Here is a 23754-nt window from a genome sequence, read left to right as displayed (position 1 = left end):
GCCATTTAGATCCAAACTCCATCCTCATCCCAACACATTACGCACAGGTTTTATTCACGGGAACAGAGCATCATCTGAGTACAGGATGGCACACAGAATTAATGCAGCCAAAGCAAACATACCGATGGAGAGGACCAAGCCTTTACGGTCCGGTTCCACAACCACTGGCTGACAGGAGAGCTGGCCCAAGTTTGCTATCTTTCAGCTTTGTGGCTAGAAACAGGACAGGCTGGAGGGCTTTCAACCAGGAGTCGGTTGCCACATGAGAAAGCGGGACAACGGAAAACTTGGAGGAGAGCAAAGGAGAGCATCTGGCCTTCAGGAGGAGAACAGTCAGGGACGTTGCGGGAGAGGAGAAAGTGGTCCTCTTTTTCTGGATTTTTCAACTCGTTTTGGGGACATCACAGCCCTCCAGATCGTGCAACAAAAAAAAAACCCCAGAGAATTCTCAGTCCCTCCAAAGACGTGGCTAAGGATACGGCAGGCAAGTTGCAAAACGCGGCCCTTCCCCAATCCACTCTGCTCCAAGTAACCCAGGGTCTCCCTCTACTCCACCCAAGTAGCATCATCAGCAATGCAGCAGCAAATGCAAAAGGCTAAAGCAACACTTTTGTTCTTCCAAGATGCTGAAGAAGATTCAGATGCGCAGGCAAGGATCAGCGGGATCAACTCCAGCCGGGTGGTGATGCGACACATGCCAGGTCTTCCATGGTTTCCAGGAAGTTTGGACAAACCAGCTGAATTGCCGGGAAAGCGGGAGTCCTTCCATTTCAGTTGAGGACTACGCAACCAACCTCTTAAATTTTTCCGGACCCAAATAACAATTCCCCCAAGAAGAGATGGAGACAAATCTCATCGCTGAGGCTCAAACGGCAAATAAAATGGTGGCAGTGAGCTCTTGGCTCCTCCATCTCTCTCTTTATACATGGAAAGCTTTCCATCTCCCTGGAACATCCTTGTCCTTTTTCGGTGGCTTCTCCCCGCCGGCCTCTTTGTAGCAATACACCCCAAAGAGTTTGTATTTCTTGTCGGGGAAGCCGAGGTTGCGAACGCCGGGTTCCCGGCCCCCACAGCGAGAGCGGGGGTTGACGATGGGGTAGCGGACACTTCCGTCTCCAACCCAGCCGGCTTCGCATTTGTCCAGGAGCTGGATCTTCCAGGCAGCATAAAGTTGGCCCACTTTGGCCACCGTTCCTCCGCTTCGCTTGCAGGCCAGGACGGCTTCGGGGAAGCTGAGCTTGCGGTAGGTTTTGAGGAAGAAGACTTTGCCTGGAAGAGATCAGGAGGAAAAGCAGGGGAGAGCATCAGAAAGGGTGATCGGTTAGGCCAGGGGTAGGCAACCTCGGCTCTTTTATGACTCATGGACTTCAACTCCCAGAATTCCCGAGTCAGCTATGCTGACTCAGGAATTCTGGGAGTTGAAGTCCATGAGTCATAAAAGAACCGAGGTTGCCTACCCCTGGGTTAGGCCAGTGGTGGCGAACCTATGGCACGCGTGCCAGAGGCGGCACTCAGAGCCATCTCTATGGGCACGTGCGCCATCGCTCCAGCCCTGCCTCCCCCTGAGGCCCCCTCCTCACCAGCAGCCCCCCCCGGGGAGAATCACCACCAGGTATGGGTCTGCACAGAGCAGCGCAGCCAAGGACATGGCAGCCGGGCAACAGGGACAAGACTCTGCCCTCGCGCCCCATCGCACACAGATGACGCTGCGAGGCACGGGCGAAGAGCATGGGCGCCATGGCATTGCTGGGCCGTCTGGGCAATCTGCTGTGGCTGGCGGTGGAGGCGGTGGGTGGCCCTGCAGGTGGGCGGGGTGGGGCACAGGGTGGGCGGGTTTTGGTTCGCCATCACTGGGTTAGGCCTTTCCAGTCCTGCGATCTGCAGCCTACTTGCGGATCTTTTAAGGTAATCCTCGACTTAAGACCATTCATTTAGCGACCGTTCGAAGTTGCAACGGGACTGAAAAAAAGGGACTTAGGACCGTTTTTCACACTTGGACCATTGCAGCATCCCCAATGGTTACGTGATCAAAATGTGGACGCTTGGCAACTGGCATATATTTACAACGGTTGCCATGTCCTAGGGTCACGTGATCACCTTTTGCGTCCTTCCGACAAGTAAAGTCAAGGGGGAAGCCAGAGTCAATTTAATAGCCATGTTGCTAACTTAACAACTGCAGTGATTCACTTAGCAGCTGCGGCAAGGAAGGTCGCAAAATGGGGCAAAACTCACTTAACAACTGTCTCCCTTAGCAACAGAAACTTTGGCCTCAGTTTTGGCTGTAAGTTGAGGACTATGTGTAAATTGGGTCCTAAAGTCCCTCTCCCACATAGGACTCTCGTTGGTAAAACTTCACCCAAATGTCCTTAACATAACCCAACCTACCCATTGAGAGTGGAAAATTCCGATCTACCTTTGGTGGGGGTGACATGATTGAGTCCCTGCCATCCCTCAGTGTTCATCATCAAGGTTAGCAGCCTAGTTATAGGTAATCCTCAATTTATGACAGATTACTCAGCAGCCACTCAAACGTACAATGAACCCCCTAAAAGGTACTTTATTCCAAAGTTGCAAAGGTCCCACCCCACCCCACCCCATGGTCACATGACTGCATTTTGGGCACTTGGCAACCAGCATGCATTTACGGCCATCCGCCCTTCATGTAATCACAATTTATTATTTTTGGCCTAAAATAATAATTATAATTATAATTATTTTCTTCTGATTTTTGGCAAAAATGCCACGGGTGAACGACGGGTTCATTTAACAACTGCTTCAAAGCAGGTCATAACATCGGGGTGGTAATGCTGGTGACCTGCTTTATGGCCGTCGTGACTTATGACCATAGTGGGGAGGCTCCGTTACTGTCATAAATCGAGGACTACCTATATCCGGAGGCCCGTCAACTGAAGATACCCAGAAACAAAGAAGAGTCAAAGGCGAGAAGGCACTGAGGGACAAAGTTATCAGTGACGATCACAAGAAACAAAGGATATTTTGGAGCCGTTCTGATTTTTGTTTCTAAAAGAAAATCCGTCGTACTTGCTTGGGAAAAGTTTAAGTTTGGCAAAGCATCAAATGCTGAGCAAAAGCAACGCAGCAGGCAGAAAATGAACCTAGCCTGGGCATGCATCCAACACACAGAGGAGCGTCTCAGCTGTTAAGCCTTGCTGGCGTGATCCAAATAGGCAAGATGCAATATGAGCCTGCAGCACCTCCAGAGATCTAGCGGGAAGCTGCAAGTTGGACCAGGAGTGGCCTGAAAGGTGCAAATTGGAATTCCACACCCTTAAAGAGCTGCAGCTGTTTCTCAGAAACCCCGCAGGAGCTCTCGCTGGAATTGCTGGAATTGGGTATGTGTAGTTTAACAAAGAGAAGGACGAGGGGGGACATGATAGCAGTGTTCCAATATCTCAGGGGCTGCCACAAAGAAGAGGGAGTCAAGCTATTCTCCAAAGCGCCCGAAGGCAGGACAAGAAGCAACGGATGGAAACTAGTCATGGAGAGAAACAACCTAGAACTAAGGAGAAATTTCCTGACAGTTAGAACAATTAACCAGTGGAAAAGTCTGCCTCCAGAAGCTGTGAATGCTCCAACACTGGAGGTTTTTAAGAAGAGACTAGACAGCCATTTGTCTGAAATGGTATAGGGTTTCCTGCCTGAGCAAGGGGTTGGACTAGATGACTTCCAAGATCCCTTCCAACTACTTCTTCTTCTTCTTCTTCTTCTTCTTCTTCTTCTTCTTCTTCTTCTTCTTCTTCTTCTTCTTCTTCTTCTTCTTCTTATTATTATTATTATTATTATTATTATTATTATTATTATTATTATTATTATTATTATTATTATTATTATTATTATTATTATTAAACCTTGGCAACTTTAAGGCAGGTGGACTTCACCTCCCAGAATTCCCCAGCCAGCCATAGGTCAAGTCCAGCCATCTTAAAGTTGCTATAGTTGAGAAACACTAGTCTAATGGAAGGAGCTTCAGCATGGCTTGGCATGGTCATGAAACAACTGGTGATAAGTTGAGGAGTAGCTGTATTTTCCTCCCCTGCTAATCTTCCTGCTGTGGTTTCTTGCAAGGTTTTTCTCTGCTAGATGGCGGTTTCTCCTCTATCTCCTACCCTTTTTAATTGCACAGAGGTCAAACGTAGCACAAAAAGAGATGAATGCAGAAAGGGGATGCTCCCTCACTCTGCTGCAGCCTCACAGCCTCCCCAATTTCTGTACACCCAGTTTTCTCAGGTCGCAACGCCTGGTGTGTTCCTACTTCTTCTGTTCTTGATCAGAATCTTTTTTTTCTTGGGATATACAAGTAGTTCCTGACTTGACCACCATTCGTGTAGTGACTGTTCTAAGTCACATCGCTGAAAAAAGTGACTTATGACCGGTTTTCAAACTATTGTAGCATCCCCTAGGTCACGTGAGCGAAATACGGGTGCTTGGCAACTGGCATGGATTTACGACAGTTGCACTGCCCTGGGGTCATGTGATCACCATTTCTAAACTTCCTAGCCAGCTTCCAACAAGCAAAGTCAAGGGGGGAAGCCAGATTCCCTTAGCAACTACATGATTCACTTTACAACTGTGTTGATTCACTTAACAACTACTGTGGCAAAAAGGTTGTAAAATGGGACAAAACTCTCTTAATAACTGCCTTGCTATGCAAAGGAAAGTTTGGGCTTATTTGTGGTCATAAGTCCCCCAATTTTATTCTCAACACCTTATGCTCCAACTTTTAGAAGAACAGAACAGAACAGAACAGAACAGAACAGAACAGAACAGAACAGAACAGAACAGAACAGAATAGAATAGAATAGAATAGAATAGAATAGAATAGAATAGAATAGAGCCGGAAGGGACCTTGGACCTTGGAAGGGACCTTGGACCTTGAGCCCCTTGCTCAAGCAGGAGAACCTATAGTATACCATCTTAGACAATTGACTGTCCGGTGTCTTCTTAAAAATCTCCAGTGATGGAGCACCCATGATTTCTGGAAGCAAGTTGTTCCACTGGTTGATTGTCCTCACTGTCAGGAAGTTTCTGCTTAATTCCAGGTTGCTTCTCTCCTTGATGAGTTTCCAACCATTGTTTCTCGTCCTTCCCTCTGGTGCTTTGGTGAACAACCTGACCCTCTCTGCCTTGTGGCAGCCCCTCAGATACTGGAACACTGCTATCATGTCTCCCCTATTTCTTCTTTTCTTTAGACTGGCCAAACCCAAGTCCCGTAGCCGTTCTTCGTATGTTTTAGTTTCCAGGTCTTTGATCATCTTAGTTGCTCTTCTCTGAATTTCTTCCAGACTCTCAACATCTTTTTTGTGATATGGTGACCAAAACTGGCTGCAGTATTCCAGGTGTGGTCTTACTAGGGTTTTATAAAGCGGTACTATTGCTTTGTGTGATCTTGATTCTATGCCTCTGTTTATACAACCCAGGATTGCATTAGCTTTTGTGGTTGCTGTTGCACACTGCTGGCTCATAGCCTGGGAGTTGAAGTCCCCCCATCTTAAAGTTGTTAAGGTTGAGAAACACTGCTTTAGGTATTTGAACTTTGCATCAAACATTAGTAATTGTTGTTGGTTTCTATTAGGGCAACATGACCCCCTCTTCCCTGTGGCAGCCCCTTAAATACTGGAATACTGCTATCATGTCACCCCTATTTCTTCTTTTCTTTTTTCTGAAAAAGAATCTTATTCCCGGGATACATCTCATTCTTTCCCACCTACCCCCTCACACTGACACTCACACACACCCAGGCACATGCACGCACACACACTTTCCTTCACATAATCAAAGCGAACAACAGGAGCAAAGACAGATCGAGCTGATGAAGGCACTTCGTTCCAAGGATGATCTGCTGCTACTTAGCTGGCCCATGATTGCACAAATGAAACCTCCGGTGCCCCCTGCCCAGATCCCCCTAAGGAAAAGTAATTTACACTTCTCGGGACAAATCCCATCAGGGTCTTCCATCATCTTGTCAACTCCAAGTATAATTACCACCACACCCTTTTTGTGTGTGTGTGTGTGTGTGTGTGTGTGTGTGTGTGTGTGTGTGTGTGTGTGTGTGTGTGTGTGTGTCCCTCATGGGACATGAAGCCCAGAGGAGCGAGCTCATAAACTGCCAGAAATAGTCCAAGACTTCTCTTAAATGTGTTACTATGATTTGTGGGAACCAGCTCATGTCTGTTTCGTTTTCTTGCATTGACTAATAAATTTACTTTCCCTGTGCTATGTTGTCTGGACTAAAAGTGGACCATCCATTAAAAGCTCTGGGAAACACAAACCCACCAGAACTGTAGAAAATTGTAGTCCGGCACATTGATTAATTCCCTCCATCACCTTGATTCTTTGAGAACCACAATACTGTAGATAGATTCTCTCCATGATGATCTGTCCCTAACAGTCTTCAGCTGTTCTAAGAGTGGGGGCAGCCATCCCTGCTGTAACTGAGTCCACCCACTTTACTGCAATTGTCCTCTTCTTCTCTTTCCTTCCAGCCTTCCCAGTGTTAGGGCAGGATCTGAGCTGGGGGTGGGGTTCAACATTACCATCTGTTCTTTCTCTCACACACACACAAACCCAAACACACAGAGTGAGAGAATATCTTCAGTTTATACTAAGATTCTTTCTGTGCACTGTTTTATTAGGGTGCCCGTATGCTTTGGGATATCAGCAAAACACTACAGCAAAATCTTGATGCAACAATATATCCTGAGCTCCCTTTTTTGCATTATTTTAGTGCATGTGTGCTAATTAGTGATCTAGTACAGGCCAAAGAAATATCTATCTATCTATCTATCTATCTATCTATCTATCTATCTATCTATCTATCTATCTATCTATCCATCCATCCATCCATCCATCCATCCATCCATCCATCCATCCATCCATCCATCCATCCATCTATCTATCTATCTATCTATCTATCTATCTATCTATCTATCTATCTATCTATCTATCTATCTATCTATCTATCTTCTGTTTATATCTATCTATCTATTTATCTATCATCTTCGTCTATCATATCTATCTATCATCTATCATATCTATCTGTCTATCATCTCACACAATATTTTTTGCAGCTCACGTGTGCTGTGTTTGATAGAGCACTGGTAAAACAGGAAACCAGAAAGAGTCATAACATCATCAGAGAGGAAAAAAAAGTGCTTCGTTGCAACATTTTACCAGTATACCCCAGAAAGAAATGATTAGAATGGAACTCAAAAGAGCAGCAACCTCATCTGGACCCTTGTTCTACCTCAGTGATGGCGAACCTTTTAGAGACCAAGTGCCCAAACTCATTTATTGCCAGGTGCCAGGTGGAACGTGGCCCACTGGGTGGGCGTGAATGTGGTGGTCATGGCAGACTGGGTGGGTGTGGCCAAAGTGAGCGTGGTCACCTCGATGTTGCTCGTGGGGAGGGATGCCTGTGGGGGCCAGGCAGGGTTGGGGGAGATCCAGGGGGTCTCTGGCAGGTGGGGCGGTGGGCAGGAGGCTTGTTCTGTGGGGTGAGGTGAGGTGAGGCAGGATGGGGGTGCCATTGCCACAGGGAAAGGTGAGGCAGGGGCCGGGACAGCTGCTGCCTGACACCATCGGCCCCCGCACACAGAGGTCAGCGAGCGCAGGGGGGCCGACGGTGTCCATCAGCAGCCACAGCCTGCCGACTCCTCAACCAGCGCACTCTGGGGCTCTGCAGCCCGCCGCCAGCAGTTCAGAGAAGCTGCCTCTCAGCTGGACAGCTGTATGAAAGCTGAGGAGGCGATGCAGTGGGTCATGCCTGGGAAAAGGAGAGCATGCAAGGCCAGGAGGGATGGGACCTGGGGGGGGGAGGGAAACCAGCTGTGCTGGGATGCATCCGGTGACGTGGGACCTCGGGCGGCTGGTTGAAGAGGGATGGTTGCCATCTCCGGGGCATAGCACGTGTGCCCACAAAGAGGGCTCTGAGTGCCGCCTCTGGCACGCGTGCCATAGGTTCGCCACCACTGTTCTACCTACTATACTTTAATCCCTAATCTCTTTGGAAGTCTGCTGGAGAGGGTGGCTTTAATAAGTTTAATGAAATAAATAAATAAATTTCCCACGTTTTTCAGAGGGTCTACCTGCCTTTGGTAGCTCCTATGTAAGTAGGAGAACCTGGCTGCAAAAAGATGATGATCCACTTTAGAACAGTGTTTCTCAAGCTTGGCAACTTGAAAATGCCTGGACTTCAACTCCCAGAATTCCGCAGCCAGCATATGAAGTTGCTGTTGAAGTCCAGACATCTTCAAGTTGCCAAGTGTGAGAAAAACTGCCTTAAAGGAACAGAAATACTTTCTCCTAACACCAAAACATCATTAAAACAGCCCCGGCTATTATAGATTATCTGCATACAGAGACCACATCCCATTTTCTGATGAACTTGCGCAGACAAGCTGTGGCTCGCTGGTTTTCCATCGCTAAGATCAAGAACTCATTCCCTCGCCCTCTTTTCCCCTCTAATTACAGTTTTTATGGCTCAGACAGCTTGATTCACTGCTGCTCGGCTACTGCTTGCTCTAAAAATCGGACCAGCCTTATGGTTCCACGGGCGAGAACAGCTGCCCACAAATGATCCAAGATTCCCACGGTACAGTTCAGGGATCACGGCAGGGAGCAATAAACATCCAAACCAGAAGGGTGAAAGCATTTATCCATGTGGCAAAGCGGTTTTGCTCTATGACCGAAGCCAGACGCATCTCCTCATGATCCATTTGGCAAGCCAAGAGGGGTTTCGTGACCTGTATCAATTATGCAAAGGGAGCACAGCGTACAATCTTCCCTTGCATAACATTATTATGATTTTTGTTTTTTTGGCAGCTTTTCCTCTTAACGCTTCTCCTAATTATGTGAGTCACAATCTGCTGAAGCTTTAAAGCCCAACCTACGTTGGCTGGGCAAATTATCCATCCACATTTTTTGTGTGCCTCTTGGTTTTTCTTTAAAAACAAAAATTCACAAGAAGAGGGAGATTCAACCAGGAAATACAGGTATTTCATTTAGTGACTGTTCAAAGTTACAACAGCACTGAAAAAGTGACTTATACTGTATTTCACACTTATGACCTATTGTAGCATCCCAACGGTCACATGATAATAATTCCAATGCTAGGCAACTGGCTCAGATTGATGACCGTTGCAGTATCCCAGGGTCCTGTGATCATCTTTTGTTACTTTTGTTGAGACACTAGAAAGAGCCCAGAGAAGAGCAACAAAGATGATCAGGGGACTGGAGGCTAAAACATATAAGGAACGGCTGCTGGAATTGGGTATGTCTAGTTTAGTGAAGAGAAGGACGAGGGGGGACATGATAGCAGTGTTCCAATATCTCAAGCGCTGCCACAAAGAAGAGGGAGTCAAGCTATTCTCCAAAGCACCTGAAAGCAGGACAAGAAGCAATGGATGGAAACTAGTCATGGAGAGAAACAACCTGGAACTAAGGAGAAACTTCCTGACAGTTAGAACAATTAACCAGTGGAACAACTTGCCTCCAGAAGCGGTGAATGCTCCAACACTGGAAGTTTTTAAGAAGAGACTGGACAGCCATTTGTCTGAAACAGTACTATAGGGTTTCCTGCCTGAGCAGGGGGTTGGACTAGATGACCTCCAAGGACCCTTCCAACATCTTCATCATCATCATCATCATCATCATCATCATCATCATCATTATTATTATTACCTTCCCACAAGCAAAGGAGCCTTGGTGGAGCAGTGGGCTAATGCCTCCTTAAGTAACACCAGCTGCCTGCAATTAGTGCAGGTTCGAGTCCCACCAGGCTCAAGGTTGACTCAGCCTTCCATCCTTCCCAGGTAGGTAAAATGAGGACCCAGATTGTTGGGGGCAATAAGCTGACTTTGTAATAATGCTGCTTGGGGGGAGGGGCGAAAGCCCTAATAAGCAGGCATATACATAGGATGAAGGCTATTGCTAAGCACATTTAATTTGTGCTTAGATTGTAAGCCGCCCTGAGTCTTCGGAGAAGGGCGGGATATAAATGGGATTAAAATTTTTAAAAAAAAAAATTAAAGTCAATGTGGAAGCCAGATTCGCTTTACCACCATGTTACTAACTTGACTACTGCAGTGATTCACTTAACAACTCTGGCAAGAAAGACTATAAAATGGGGCAAAACTGTCTCACTTGGCAACAGAAATTTTGGGCTCAGTTGTGGTCGTAAGTTGAGGACTATCTGTAAGGAGGAATTTCCTGACAGGGAGAATGATGGATCAATGGAACAGCTTGCTTCTCGGAGTTGTGGGTGTTCCATCGCTGAAGACTTTAAAGAAAAGATTGGATAACCATTTGCCCAGGATGGTATAAAGCAGGGGTCCTCAACCTTGGCAACTTTAAGACTGGTGGACTTCAACTCCCAGAATTCCTCAGCCAGCAAGCTGGCTGAGGAATTCTGGGGCTTGAAGTCCACCAGTCTTAAAGTTGCCAAGGTTGGGGACCCCAGGTATAAGGACTCCTGCCTTCGACAGGGGGTGGGACTGGAAGACCTCCAAAGTCCCTTCCAGCCCTATGACTCTATGATATCCACCAAAATGTCTCTCCCCTGAGAGAGAATGCAAGCAAGAAAAAGCATGTTTACACAAGGCACATACAGGGCATAAAATCTGGCCTTACCGTTCAGATTCGAGGTAAAACAGAAGGCATCGTAACGCTCACGGTCTTTGTGCCGGTAGCCGTAGTTCCTCACTCCAACTGGGGTGTCCTTTCGTCCACATTCATCCCGGGCCTTGGAGATGGGATACTGGACAGAGCCATCTTCCAGCCACCCAGCGTTGCACCAATCCAGTCCATCCAGCCAGGCTTCATGCAACTGGTCGTAGGACGCCAGGATGCCATCCTGCTCTAGACAGGCCTTCTGTGCTTCATGGAAATTCAATGTGTAGCGCCCTAAGCGAGGGTGGTAGGGGAAGATCACCCCTAAAAGAGAGGGAGAGGAAACTCAGGAGTTCAGGTCAAAGGCCAACCTTAACGAGGCTTACCATACTTGATGCCTTCCCAAGGGGTTGGATTTCCAAGAGGACAAAATGCACTGAAGATGTTACCTAATAGGATAACGAGATGTCGGTAAGAAAACAACCATGTTTAGAGAGCACCAAGAACCCCTCATTTCAACCACGAGCTACAAATATTCTATTGGGACAAAACTAATGCCTTACAGAGGGATGCCCACGTGGAAATTGAGGGTTGCACCATTTTAACCACTCTGGAAAATTTGAAAGGATGTGAATAACATCAGTCAATCCTAGATTTTAAGGGACCATGAGTCCTCAAATCCCAACCATAATCATTGTCTTCTTCTTCTTCTTCTTCTTCTTCTTCTTCTTCTTCTTCTTCTTCTTCTTCTTCTTCTTCTCCTCCTCCTCCTCCTCCTCCTCCTCCTCCTCCTCCTCCTCTTCCTTCAATCATCACCATCACATCATCATCATCAAAATTTGTATGCTGCCTGACTCCCAATACCTTTGGGCAACTCACAAGTACAATTTTTTTAAAAAAAAAAACCAATAAGGAACAAAATAAAAGGTAGTAAGATCTCCGAGATGAGGAAGTAAGGAAATAAGGGAGGGAGGGAAGGAGGGAGGGAGGGATAAAGGAAGGAAGGAAGGAAGGAAGGAAGGAAGGAAGGAAGGAAGGAAGGAAGGAAGGAAGGGAAGGAAGGGAAGGAAGGAAGGAAGGAAGGAAGGAAGGAAGGAAGGAAGGAAGGAAGGAAGGAAGGAAGGAAAGGAAGGAAGGAAAAACAATCCCATAAAAACATGTACAGGAATATGGAGATAACTTTGAACCAGGCCAGGAGCCATTGAAAGAGGGGGAAAAAATGATGACCCCATACCCTATCCTGGGAAACAGGAGGGTATGAGGAAGAAACCCAAAATAACTCTGGCTTGATTCTCCTTGATATGAAAGGAGGTAGAAAGAAACTCTGTTAGGCTTTCAAGATAGTCTTATCATATTCAGCAACAGCACCTCTTCCTTCCTTCCTTCCTTCCTTTCCTTCCTTCCTTCCTTCCTTTCCTTCCTTCCTTCCTTCCTTCCTTTCCTTCCTTTCCTTCCTTCCTTCCTTCCTTCCTTCCTTTCCTTCCTTCCTTTCCTTCCTTCCTTCCTTTCCTTCCTTCCTTTCCTTCCTTCCTTTCCTTCCTTCCTTCCTTCCTTCCTTTCCTTCCTTCCTTCCTTCCTTCCTTCCTTCCTTCCTTTCCTTCCTTCCTTTCCTTCCTTCCTTCCTTCCTTCCTTCCTTCCTTTCCTTCCTTCCTTCCTTCCTTCCTTCCTTCCTTCCCTTCCTTCCTTCCTTCCTTCCTTCCTTTCCTTCCTTCCTTCCTTCCTTCCTTCCTTTCCTTCCTTCCTTCCTTCCTTCCTTTCCTTCCTTCCTTCCTTCCTTCCTTCCTTCCTTCCTTCCTTCCTTCCCTTCCTTCCTTCCTTCCTTCCTTTCCTTCCTTCCTTCCTTCCTTCCTTCCTTCCTTTCCTTCCTTCCTTCCTTCCTTCCTTCCTTCCTTCCTTCCTTCCTTTCCTTCCTTCCTTCCTTCCTTCCTTCCTTTCCTTCCTTCCTTCCTTCCTTCCTTCCTTCCTTCCTTTCCTTCCTTCCTTCCTTCCTTCCTTCCTTCCTTTCCTTCCTTCCTTCCTTCCTTCCTTCCTTCCTTCCTTCCTTCCTTCCTTCCTTCCTTCCTCCCTCCCTCCCTTCCCATGTATAAATCTAATTTTCACCATTACATACATGCATCCTTCCTATATAAATCCATCAAGCAAAATTGATGGGCAATGCTACAGTTGTGAGGCTAGGCCAGGCCCGCAACCGACGCCGAGAAGCAATGGAAACCCTCTGATGGGTTATCTTATCTGAATGAACTGAACAATCCAACTAGGCTCTGCGGAGCCAGATCTTAGAAGCACCTGCACCGCTAGCAGAAGGCGGGAACTGAGGGGAGGGAATTAATTTGAGATTGCAATGCTAAATAGGCACCTTTCCTTGGTGGATGTGCTTTCCTTAGCTCAGGGGTCTCCAAACCCCAGGCCACGGCCCACTGCCCTTCAAAACTGGGCTGCGGAAGTGGTGGACGAGTGCACGCACGCATCCCCACATGCACGAGTAGCAGGCAAGTGCGAGCGCTCACCACCACCACCCCCCCGCCTTCCATTCTGACCGGTCCGCAAAGCCAGAAAGATTGGGGAACTCTACCTTAGCTGAGCCATTTTTTTTCCCCCAACAAAGTCAGTACTGCCAACAGAACTCTATTTGATTGCATCAGTCAGCTGCTCTTCTCCATCATCTCACCCTAACTCAATCTCATCAGACTTCAGCTGAACATATATTTTCAGCGGAATGAGATATTGATTTAACGCAGCAGCAGCAAAAGTCAGAGAAAGTGTGGGAGGGTGAAGGGATTCTCTAAGCACTGGCTCGGTCTGCAACATTTCATAGGTCACGAAAGCTTACGCCTTCTAATAAAATGAGCCAGCAAAGTTGCTGCCAGACTCCTAAGGTTTTGTGGCCATAAACTAATGTCGGTGATGATGATGTAATGATGACGACCCATTCAATCTGGCCTGACCCTTGGTGATTCATGGCAACATTTTTGCAAGCAGTTTGTTATTGCCTCCTTTCTAGGGCTGAGAGACAGGGACTGGCCCAAGGTTACTTAGATGACTTCACACAGAAGGCAGAACTAGAACTCATGATCTCCCAGTTTCTAGTCTGCTGGCTTAGCTGCTATACTACTCTGGGCTGTCTGGTAATGAAGATATTGGCCTTTATTATTTGCATGATTTGGCTTGCCAAAAACTCTTGCTGACCACCAGAGCAGGGGTCCTCAACCTTGGCAACTTTAAGACTTGTGGACTTCAACTTCCAGAATTCCTCAGCCAGCAAAGCTGGCTGAGGAATTCTGGGAGTTGAAGTCCACAAGTCTTACAGTTGCCAAGGTTGGAGACCCCTGCACTTTTGCCCCCATCTAGTGGACATCTGGATGGTTGCAGTCCAATCTGATAGCTATCATCTTGATTGTTAATTGCCATAAAATATTTTTATTTTTATTTATTTATTTTAATCCCATTTATATCCCGCCCTTCTCCGAAGACTCAGGGCGGCTTACAAGCTTAGCAGTAGCCTTCATTCTATGTATATGCCTGCTTATTAGGGCTTTCACACACACCCCAAGCGGCATTATTACAAAGTCAGCTTAATTGCCCCCAACAAACAATCTGGGTCCTCATTTTACCTACCTCGGAAGGAAAAATCTGGGGAAAGTGGCTGTGTGTAGCATCCCTGCTAAAGCAACAGCACCAAATCTGATGGCCTCATTTGAGGATACACATCTTTCATTTTCAACTTCCCTTTCCTCCTCCCTATAGGCTCCACTCTTCTGTCAAGCCTCTTGTTCTGCGCATGCACGTGCATGTGCGCACATTTTTTGTCGCTCCCAGTTTTTCCTTTTTTGAGGGAACCGGTTCTGAGTGGCTCTTTCACTGTTTCAGGTTGCCGACCCCTGCTATAGTCTGTCCAACAACTGGTAGGTCAAATAGGATGGCCATGCTGCACATCCCATCAGCCAAAAAATATCAACTGATGGGGACTAGAAGGTGAGTTTTTTCTGCAGCAGCTCCTGCTCTGTGGAACACCCTCCCTTTGCAGATTAGGATGGCCCCAACCATATTAGCCTTCCGTAAATCTTTAAAAACCTGGCTATTTTCCCAAGCCTGGGGCACTTCATGAGCCAAGGGCCCCGCCTCCTGGCTATATTGTGAACAGACCAAACATTTTGCTTTGCAGCTACTTCGAATTAGACGTTTTGATGTTTTCATTGTTTTAACGGGTCTTTTTTTTTAACTGTTTTGATGGTTTTAAAACGTTTTTAAGATTTTAATTGTAATGTTTGTTTTGAATCATGAGCTGCCCAGAATCATTTGCTGAGATTGGCAGGTGTAAAAATCAAATGAATGAACGAACAAACAAACAAATAAACAAACAAATAAATAGCAGTAGCAATAGCCCTTATACCAGGGGTGTCAAACCTGCAACGTCACGTGATGTGTCGCAGCGTATCGTGACTTTTTTTTTCATTGCCGGCAATGGGGTGGGCGTGGTTTCGCCAGGACGCATCCGCCCCGCGGGCCGTCAGTTTAACACTCCTGCCTTAGACTTATAAATCGTTTCACAGTACTTTGCAGCCCTCTCAGAGCAGTTTACAGAGTCAGCATTATTGCCCCCAACAATCTGGGTCCTCATTTTAGCGACCTCGGAAGGATGGAAGGCTGAGCCGACCTTGAGCCCAGTCAAGACTGAGGGAGTCAAACTCCTGGCAATGTGAGCAGAGTTGCAATACCGCTCTAAATGGAAATGGAAATAAATAGATAAGTGGAAGGAATGGGGAAATGGGATAAGACCGTGGTGGCGAACCTATGGCACGTGTGCCATAGGTGGCACGCAGAGCCCTCTCTGTGGGCACGATGTCACCCCAGTCCTAGGCCTTCAGCTGGGTTTTATAAAACCTTTTTGCTTTAGGCCTTCACCACCGTGTGCAAAAAAAAGGTTCAATCAATCAATCAATTTCAACTTCTTGCGAGAAAAAAAAGATCTCGCAAAGTTGGAATTGATTGATTAAACTTTTTAGTCCCACCTAGTCTGCCGTTACCACCGCAGCCACACCCACCCAATGGGCCACGCCTACCCAATGGGCCACACCCACCCAATGGGCCACACCCACCAGGCACCCGACGATATATAAGTGGGTTTGGGGTTGCAGTTTGGGCACTCGTTCTCTAAAAGGTTCGCCATCACTGGGATAAGATGTTGTGGTTGCTGCTGCTGTTGAACTGTTGAACCATGGGATGGGCTGAATACAACTCTATAGCCTCAGTGAGACATTGACCAGCTCTTCTTCTTAGACTTCGCTGCACACTTGTCCAACTTCTTTGGCTTCAAATCAGAAGAATCACGCCATCTTTCTGAATGGTGAATGGCCAATATTTTGTGTATGTTGTCTTAGTGGCTGCCTGTCTCGCTCACTTAATTTGCTTCTAGATTCATCCCAGCTCAGTGGCAGACCAAGCAAACTTGAGTCATCTTGGCAAGCTTGACAGGGAAGAAGCAGGTTGACACTTGAATAGAGGACAACCAGGAAAGACCAGGAAATTCCAAAGCCATCCCAGAAGATCTCCAAGAAAGCTACAGGGACCTCTATGATGTCAATGGGAGTTGAGCTCTGTTCAAGGGAGATTTTAATTTTACTGTTAATCTTTCAAGTCCTAAGTCAACTTTCAGTTTTATGATGTTCTTTCGATGTATTGGAATTCAACTCATTCATTATTCCAGGCCAAGCTGTCTTGGGGGCACAAGTATGGAGATCCTCTCTAAATCAGGGGTGTCAAACTGTTGGCCCGCAGGCCTGTTGCATCATGCGGAGGCTGCACCCACCCCAGCTCCAACAATGGGAAAAAAGTCATGGTACATTGCGACATGTCATGTGACGCGGCGAGTTTGACACCTGTGTTCTAAAATAAACCCTTTATGCTCATATTATAAAGAGACGATACTTTGTTACAGTATAATCGGGTAGGCAACCTTGTCTCTTTTATGACTCGTGAACTTCAACTTGTGTTTGTGAGTCAAAGATAGTGGTGGGATATAATAATAATAATAATAATAATAATAATAATAATAATAATAATAATAATAATAAGAAGAAGAAGAAGAAGAAGAAGAAGAAGAAGAAGAAGAAGAAGAAGAAGAAGAAGAAGAAGAAGAAGAAGAAGAAGAAGTAGTTGGAAGGGACCTTGGAGGTCATCTAGTCCAACCCCCTGCTCAGGCAGGAAACCCTATACCATTTCAGAGAAATGGCTGACCAGTCTCCTCTTAAAAACTTCCAGTGTTGGAGCATTCACATCTTCTGGAGGCAGGTTGTTCCACTGATTAATTGTTCTAACTGTCAGGAAGTTTCTCCTTAGTTCTAGGTTGCTTCTCTCCTTGATTAGTTTCCATCTGTTGCTTCTTGTCCTGCTTTCAGGCGCTTTGGAGAATAGCTTGACTTCCTCTTCTTTGGGGCAGCCCCTGAGATTTTGGAACTCTGCTATCATGACTCCCCTCGTACTTCTCTTCGTTAAACTACACATACCCAATTCCAGCAACCATTCCCTATATGTTTTAGCCTCCAGTCCCCTAATCATCTTTGTTGCCCTTCTCTGCACCCTTTCTAGAGTCTCAACATCTTTTTTACATTGTGGTGACCAAAATTTTTGTTGAGTTTGTAGAACCAGCTGAATGCACACTGCTTCCGGAAGACCGTTCTAGGCCTGGGAGGCCTTTCAGGCCTAGAACGGCCCACTAGAAGTGCATGGATGCTACTTCCGGAAGTCCATTCTAGGCCTCGGAGGCTCAGGTCTGCATCCACGCAGAAAACTGGTAGTTGGAGAACTATGGCCACCGCGGTGGCCCATGGGTTTAAAGCAGTGGTGTCCACAGGGAATGGTCAAACAAGGCAAGATGGTGGCCACAGTTCAATTGAAGCTCCCCCTGCTTTTTCATGAGCATCACATATGCGCACCAAAAGGTCTTCCATCTTGACTTTTTGGACATGCTCTGTAGTCACTGCTACAGGTAGTCCTCGCCCTACAATATTTCATTTAGTGACCATTCAAAGTTACAATCGCACTGAAAAAAGTGCTATTGTATGATCGTTTTTCGCACTTACGACCATTGCAGCTTCCCCGAAGGTCACAGGATGAAAATTCAGATGCTTGGCAACTGGATCATGCTTATGACAGTTGCAGTGTCCTGGGGTGATCAGCTTCCACAACCTTCTGATACGCAAAGTCAATGGGGAAGCCAGATTCACTTAACAACTGTGTTACTAGTTTAAAAACTGCAGCGATTCACTAAAGAAATGTGGCAAGAAAAGTTGCGAAATGGGAGAAAACTCACTTAACAAATTTCTCACTTTGCAACATAAATTTTGGGTTCAATTCTGGTTGTAAGTTGAGAACTAGCTGTATACATGTATCTCGGGTAGAAAGGCAGTATTCGGCAGTAGATTCTTGTTTCTCTGCGCTGCTCATTTGCTATGGATATCTCCTTCATTTGGTTTTCAATGAGTTTTAAAGGTCACTTAAATTACAATGTCCAATTTATTATTACAGGAAATAATGAGCTGGCCCTTTTCTAAATTAACCGTTGATATCTGTTGTAAATTTTTGTTTCACTGATTTAACTTATTGCTTTTTTATATTATTTTAAGGCTTGACAATTGTCTTGGTTTAAATATTCTTATTGCTGTCTTCTCAAACTGACCTTTGTTGTGAAAGGTACGACAGCAAATCTTATCTACATATATATCCGCAGTCCAGTTACTTTCTCCTTAGTAACTAATTGTTAAAGATCAGACCACCCATCCATGTCCCCTTGGTTGACATCTGGCTTCTACTGGATATTTCTGCCTCCATTATAATCTCCCTCCTTGGTGAAGAATTCCTTTCTTTTTAAATATCCTCATTTTCTTACAAATTGGTTTCATTGTGCAACTCCGAGTTTTATCCCTTCCTTCCCCTCCAAGTCGCACATTTATATTTTCATGTATCTCTGCCATATTGATTTAAGCCTCGCCTCACATCTCTGATTGACTTAAATTTATCATTTCAGTTATCTGGTTCCTGGTGAGCTGGGGACCCTCTGTTTCCAGAGGAAAATAACCAAAGAAACACGGCACACTGTTAAATTAACCCAGCATCTTCAGTTGGTTTGCTGCTACAACCCTTGGATTCCCAGACAGAATGACCAAAAGGAAATATAGGGATGCTACATCTGAGCTGCAAAATCCACATGTCTGTTGGGTCTGGTGTCCAAAAGGTTTTCTATACTCACTTGCTGCCATCTTGCAGTGATCCTGATGTTTGCAGCTGAGATATGGGCATTCCAGAGGTTGTACATGTATTCCTTGACTTATGGCCACAATGGAGCGCCAAAGTGAGACGCTTGTTAAGTGAGTTTTGCCCCATTCTACGACCTTCCTTGCCATAGTTGTTAAGTGAATCACTGCAGCTCTTAAGTTAGTAATCTGGTTGTTAAGTGATTCTGGCTTTCCCCATTAATTTTGCTTGTAAGAAGGTTGCAAAAGGGGATCACGTGACTCTGAGAGACCACAAGCATCCAAAATTTTGATCACATGACCACGGGGATGCTGCAATGGTTGTAAGTGTGAAAAAGGGTCCTAGGTCACTTTTTGTAAGTCAACACAGCTAGACAGCATCTGGTTAGGAAAGGTTAGATTAGTCCAGGGGTAGGCAACCTTGGCTCTTTTATGACTTGTGGACTTCAACTCCCAGAATTCCTGAGCCAGCATGGCTCAGCTTGGAAACCTCTCCCTTTCCCCTCAGCGTGGCTGGCTCAGGAATTCTGGGAGCTGAAGTCCACAAGTCATAAAAGAGCCAAGGTTGCCTACTTAGTCCATTTAAAAGACTTAAATGTAAAGAGTAAATAAAATTCATTCACAAATAAAGGAATGTTGCCATCTTAGGGGAAGTTTCCCATTCATCTTCATAAAAAATAAAAAAGGCATGATCTGCTACACTGCATTTTGACATTCACTACAGAACTGAAAAATTAAAAAGCATAGCATTTTTAATCTATTTTTTTTCTCAGAAGAAAACTACTGAAGAATTCGTCAGTTTCAGACATCCATGAAACTCATGTGGTGTAGCGATGCTTTCACTGAAAGCAATCTGACTGTCAATAGATCATCAGGTAGCCCTTGGCTTATCGCATTTCATTCAGTGACCGTTCAGGGTTACAACGGCACTGGAAAAAGTGGCTTATGGCTGACTTTTCACACTCACAATCGTTGTAGCATCATCCCTGTGGTCACGTGATCCAAATTCAGATGCTTGGCAACTGACTCATACTTACGTCCAAGGGTCATGAGATAGCTTTTTACAACCTTTTGACAAGCAAAGTCAATGGGGAAGCCAGATTTACTGAAGAACCGTGTTACTAACTGAGCAACTTCAGTAATTCACTTAACAAATGTGGCAAGAAAGGTTGTGGAAATGGGGCACTTTACTGTCTCGCATAGCAACAGAAATTTTTGTGCCCAGTTGTACTCGTAAGTCGAGGACTACCTGTACTCTTCATTTGCCAGGTCCTTTCTCTTGGAGATGACCTGCCCGATGCCCATCACCCAAGTCACCTCCACCAACCTTCCAGGTCCAGCTTCACCATTCCAACATCATCTTCCAGCTCGTTGGTCACCTCACACTCGTAGCGCCCATAATCCTGAAGAGTGACATTCCGGATGATGAGGGAGGCGTCACTGGGCCCATCCTCTTGTAGGGTTGTTCGGCCACGGTAGCTCCCAAAGGCTCTGCGCTCCTTCCCCATGGCTACAAAGACGTCCTCAAGGGACATGGGCTCCGCCATCTTAGTCCACTTCAAGCGGATCTCATCGGGGTCGTGGGCCGACACATCGTAGTGGAAGCGGCAAGGCAAGATGATGGTGCCTCCACGGTGGGTGACCACCTTGCCCGGTGCTGTCTGAACCACAACGGCACCGCTCTCATCCTCTGCAGAGAAAAACAGAGACCTTGGACTTCATTTCAAATCTAGAACAGGGAAAGCTTGGGAAGTCAAGTGATGCTGCAGATGAACCAGATGCCTGTAATGGCCAGATGCCCAGAGGTCCGCCAACCTTTTGGGCACCAGGGACCGGTTCCGTAGAGAAAGATTTTTCCACGGACCGGAGAGTGTGAGTTCTGCCTGCATCCCACAGAAGGGGCTTTGTTTGTGCTGACCGGTTGATGGCATGCCACGGCCCGGTACCGGTCCATGGACCGGGGTTTGGGGATCCCTGCCTCAGCTGAGGTTCACATCCCAAGAAGTCACCAAGGCTGGGAAATACTGCTTCCTAAACCCCTTTTCCTTGCAACAAATCTGATAAGAAAGTCAGTTTGGTCCAGTGGTTAAGGCACCAGGCTAGAAATCAGGAGACTGTGAGTTCTAGTCCACCTTACTCATGAAAGCTGGCTGTATGATTTTGGGCCAATCATCAAGCCAACATAAGTTCTAGTCCTGCTTTAGTGATGAAAGCTAACTGGGAGACTTTGAACCAGTCTCTCTCTCTCTCTCTCTCTCTCTCTCTCTCTCTCTCTCTCTCTCTCTCTCTCTCTCTCTCTCTCTCTCTCTCTCTCTCTCTCAGTCCAACCCACCTCACAGGGTTGTTGTGAGGAAAATACAGTAGAAGGAGGTATTAAGTATGTTCACTGCCTTGACTTTTTTACAAAAAGAATAAAGGTGGGATATACACAAATAATGAATGGATCTGGGAATCTATCATTTTTGTTTTTGAGCTGCTACAGGTAATCCTCCACTTACGACCACAATTTAGCCCTAAATTTCTGTTGCTAAGCAAGACAGTTGTTAAGTGAATTTTGCCCCATTTTACGACCTTTCTTGCCACAGTTGTTATGTGAATCACTGCAGTTGTTAAGTTAGTAACATGCTTATTAAGTAAATCTGGCTTCCCCATTGACTTTGCTTGTCAGAAGGTGACAAAAAGTAATCACATGACCCCGGGACACTGCAACCATCATAAATATGAGCCAGATGCCAAGTGGTTGAATTTTGATCATGTGACCATGGGGATGGTGCAACAGTTGTAAATGTGAAAAACAGTCCTAAAATACCTTTTTTCAGTGCTGTTGTAACTTTGAACAGTCATTAAATGAATGGTTGTAATTCGAGGACTACCTGTATCTGGGATTTAACAGATATGAACAGCGATGGACAGTGAAACTGGTCAGATTCCCACCTGGATCAGGCCTCAAGAGATGCCAAAGAGACTTTTCACATACCGGAGACATGTACCACTTTCTTTCGTTCTTTCTGGGCCAGTGCAGACTGAAGGGAAAGCATCAGGAGATGGAAAAGACAGGAGAGCAAGTATCGTCCTGGAAGCATCTGGCAGAGAGACAAAAAGAGGGTAACTAGAACACCACAGACAGGAAGAGAAGATGTAACATAGTGTTGAAGGAAAAGTCTTCATCGTGGTTCAGTCCAAGCCGGGAATAAACAACATGGCGACTGCTTTAGGAAGAAGGTTGCAGTTGATTGAAGAGGAGAGCCACACAGAAAGATGGCTCTAGAAGAAAGGGAGTGAGCACATGTAGGGCGTGGGTTTTTATACCCTCTGGAGCCTTTGGTTTGGAGTTCTTCCTGTGGCACAAACTTTGACTTGAGTCTGAGTGTGCCCCTTTAGCATCTGTGGGTTAATCCTATTATGTCCTGTCTTAGAGTTTGGGTGGGGTACGTAGATTTTAGGTGTTTCTGACTTCCTAATCTTCTAGCTGGGGGCCTCCAACCTTCCTGGATTATTTACATTTGCATTTCTACAGAGCTGGTTTCTGCTTGGGGGTGGGAGACTTGGGGCTATTTAGAAAACTGGGCATGCTTTTCTGCCTCTGTAATATTTCATTCCCCGGGGGGGGGGGCTGACTTTCCACAATAGGTGTGCATGTCCATGAAATGTAGGTTTCTCTTTTGTATTAAAGGTAAAGGTAAAGGTTCCCCTGCACATGCGTGCTAGTCCTTTCCGACTCTAGGGGCCGGTGCTCATCTCTGTTTCAAAGCCGAAGAGCCAGCACTTGTCCAAGGACGTCTCCATGGTCATGTGGCCGGCATGACTAGATGCCAAAGGCGCACGGAACGCTGTTACCTTCCCACCGTAGTGGTCCCTATTTTTCTACTTGCATTTTTACGTGCTTTTGAACTGCTAGGTGGGCAGAAGCTGGGACGAGTAACAGGCGCTCACTCTGTTACGCGGCACTTTTGTATTATGACCAGCTAAATTGGAAGTATCTAGCTGCCATGGCCTTATATTTCGAAAAAATCTAAATCTGGTTGGTTTTGTTTAGTACTCAAATGAAAGACTATCAGAGCTATAGGCTAAACAGGGACATTTAAAGATATTGGAAAACTGGTATCAAATCACCCTTACTCTTTCTTTTCATTAAACTAGGCTTACCCAATTCCATAGCTGCCCACTTCACATTGTGACTCTGCACAGCTTATACAATAATAATAATAAAAATATGTAAAAACCATTGAAACAACCAATCTGAATTTAAAAAGAAATGCAAGATAAAAACAAATTTAAAAAAACAAAAAACAAAATGGTGGCCAAACACACCACATGGAACCTACATGCTTTTATTCCTAGTGGTAGGTCTCTCAATCTGGGACAGCTGAATATTTATTTATTCATTTATTCAGCTTAGCTTAGGGGCGGGCAACTATGATCCCTTTTATGACCTGTCAACTTCAATTCCCCGAGGTGACAGTATTCCAGCTTAGCTATCCAAAATCTTAAAAGACGATGCAGTAAAAGTGCTACACTCAATATGCCAGCAAATTTGGAAAACTCAACAGTGGCCACAGGATTGGAAAAGATCAGTTTACATTCCAATTCCAAAGAAAGGCAGTGCCAAAGAATGTTCAAACTATCGCACCATTGCACTCATTTCTCATGCTAGTAAAGTTATGCTTAAAATTCTACAAGCTTGACTCCATCAGTATGTGGATCGAGAACTACCAGAAGTACAGGCAGGATTTTGAAGAGGCAGAGGAACTAGAGATCAAATTGCCAACATATGCTGGATCATGGTGAAAGCTAGAGAGTTCCAGAAAAACATCTACTTTTGCTTCATTGACTATGCTAAAGCCTTTGATTGTGTGGATCATAACAAACTGTGGCAAG

General features: G+C 45.7%; 1 protein-coding gene across 1 annotated transcript; it reads right to left on the bottom strand.

Moving 5' to 3' along the window:
- Positions 1–919: 919 nt before the first annotated feature.
- Positions 920–23032, bottom strand: HAPLN4 (hyaluronan and proteoglycan link protein 4; the record flags this gene model as incomplete). Its single annotated transcript, XM_083350328.1, has 5 exons — positions 920–1269; positions 10648–10950; positions 20204–20566; positions 21854–21985; positions 23023–23032. 5 exons carry the CDS (start codon positions 23030–23032, stop codon positions 920–922), a joined length of 1158 nt encoding a protein of 385 aa, XP_083206454.1.
- Between the last annotated feature and the right edge of the window lie 722 nt (positions 23033–23754).

The sequence above is a fragment of the Vipera ursinii genome, assembly GCF_947247035.1.
Source record: "Vipera ursinii genome assembly, chromosome: 1".
Classification (NCBI taxonomy): Eukaryota; Metazoa; Chordata; class Lepidosauria; order Squamata; family Viperidae; genus Vipera; species Vipera ursinii.
Note: the sequence above shows the minus strand (reverse complement) of the source record. Positions and strands in the feature narration are given on the sequence as shown.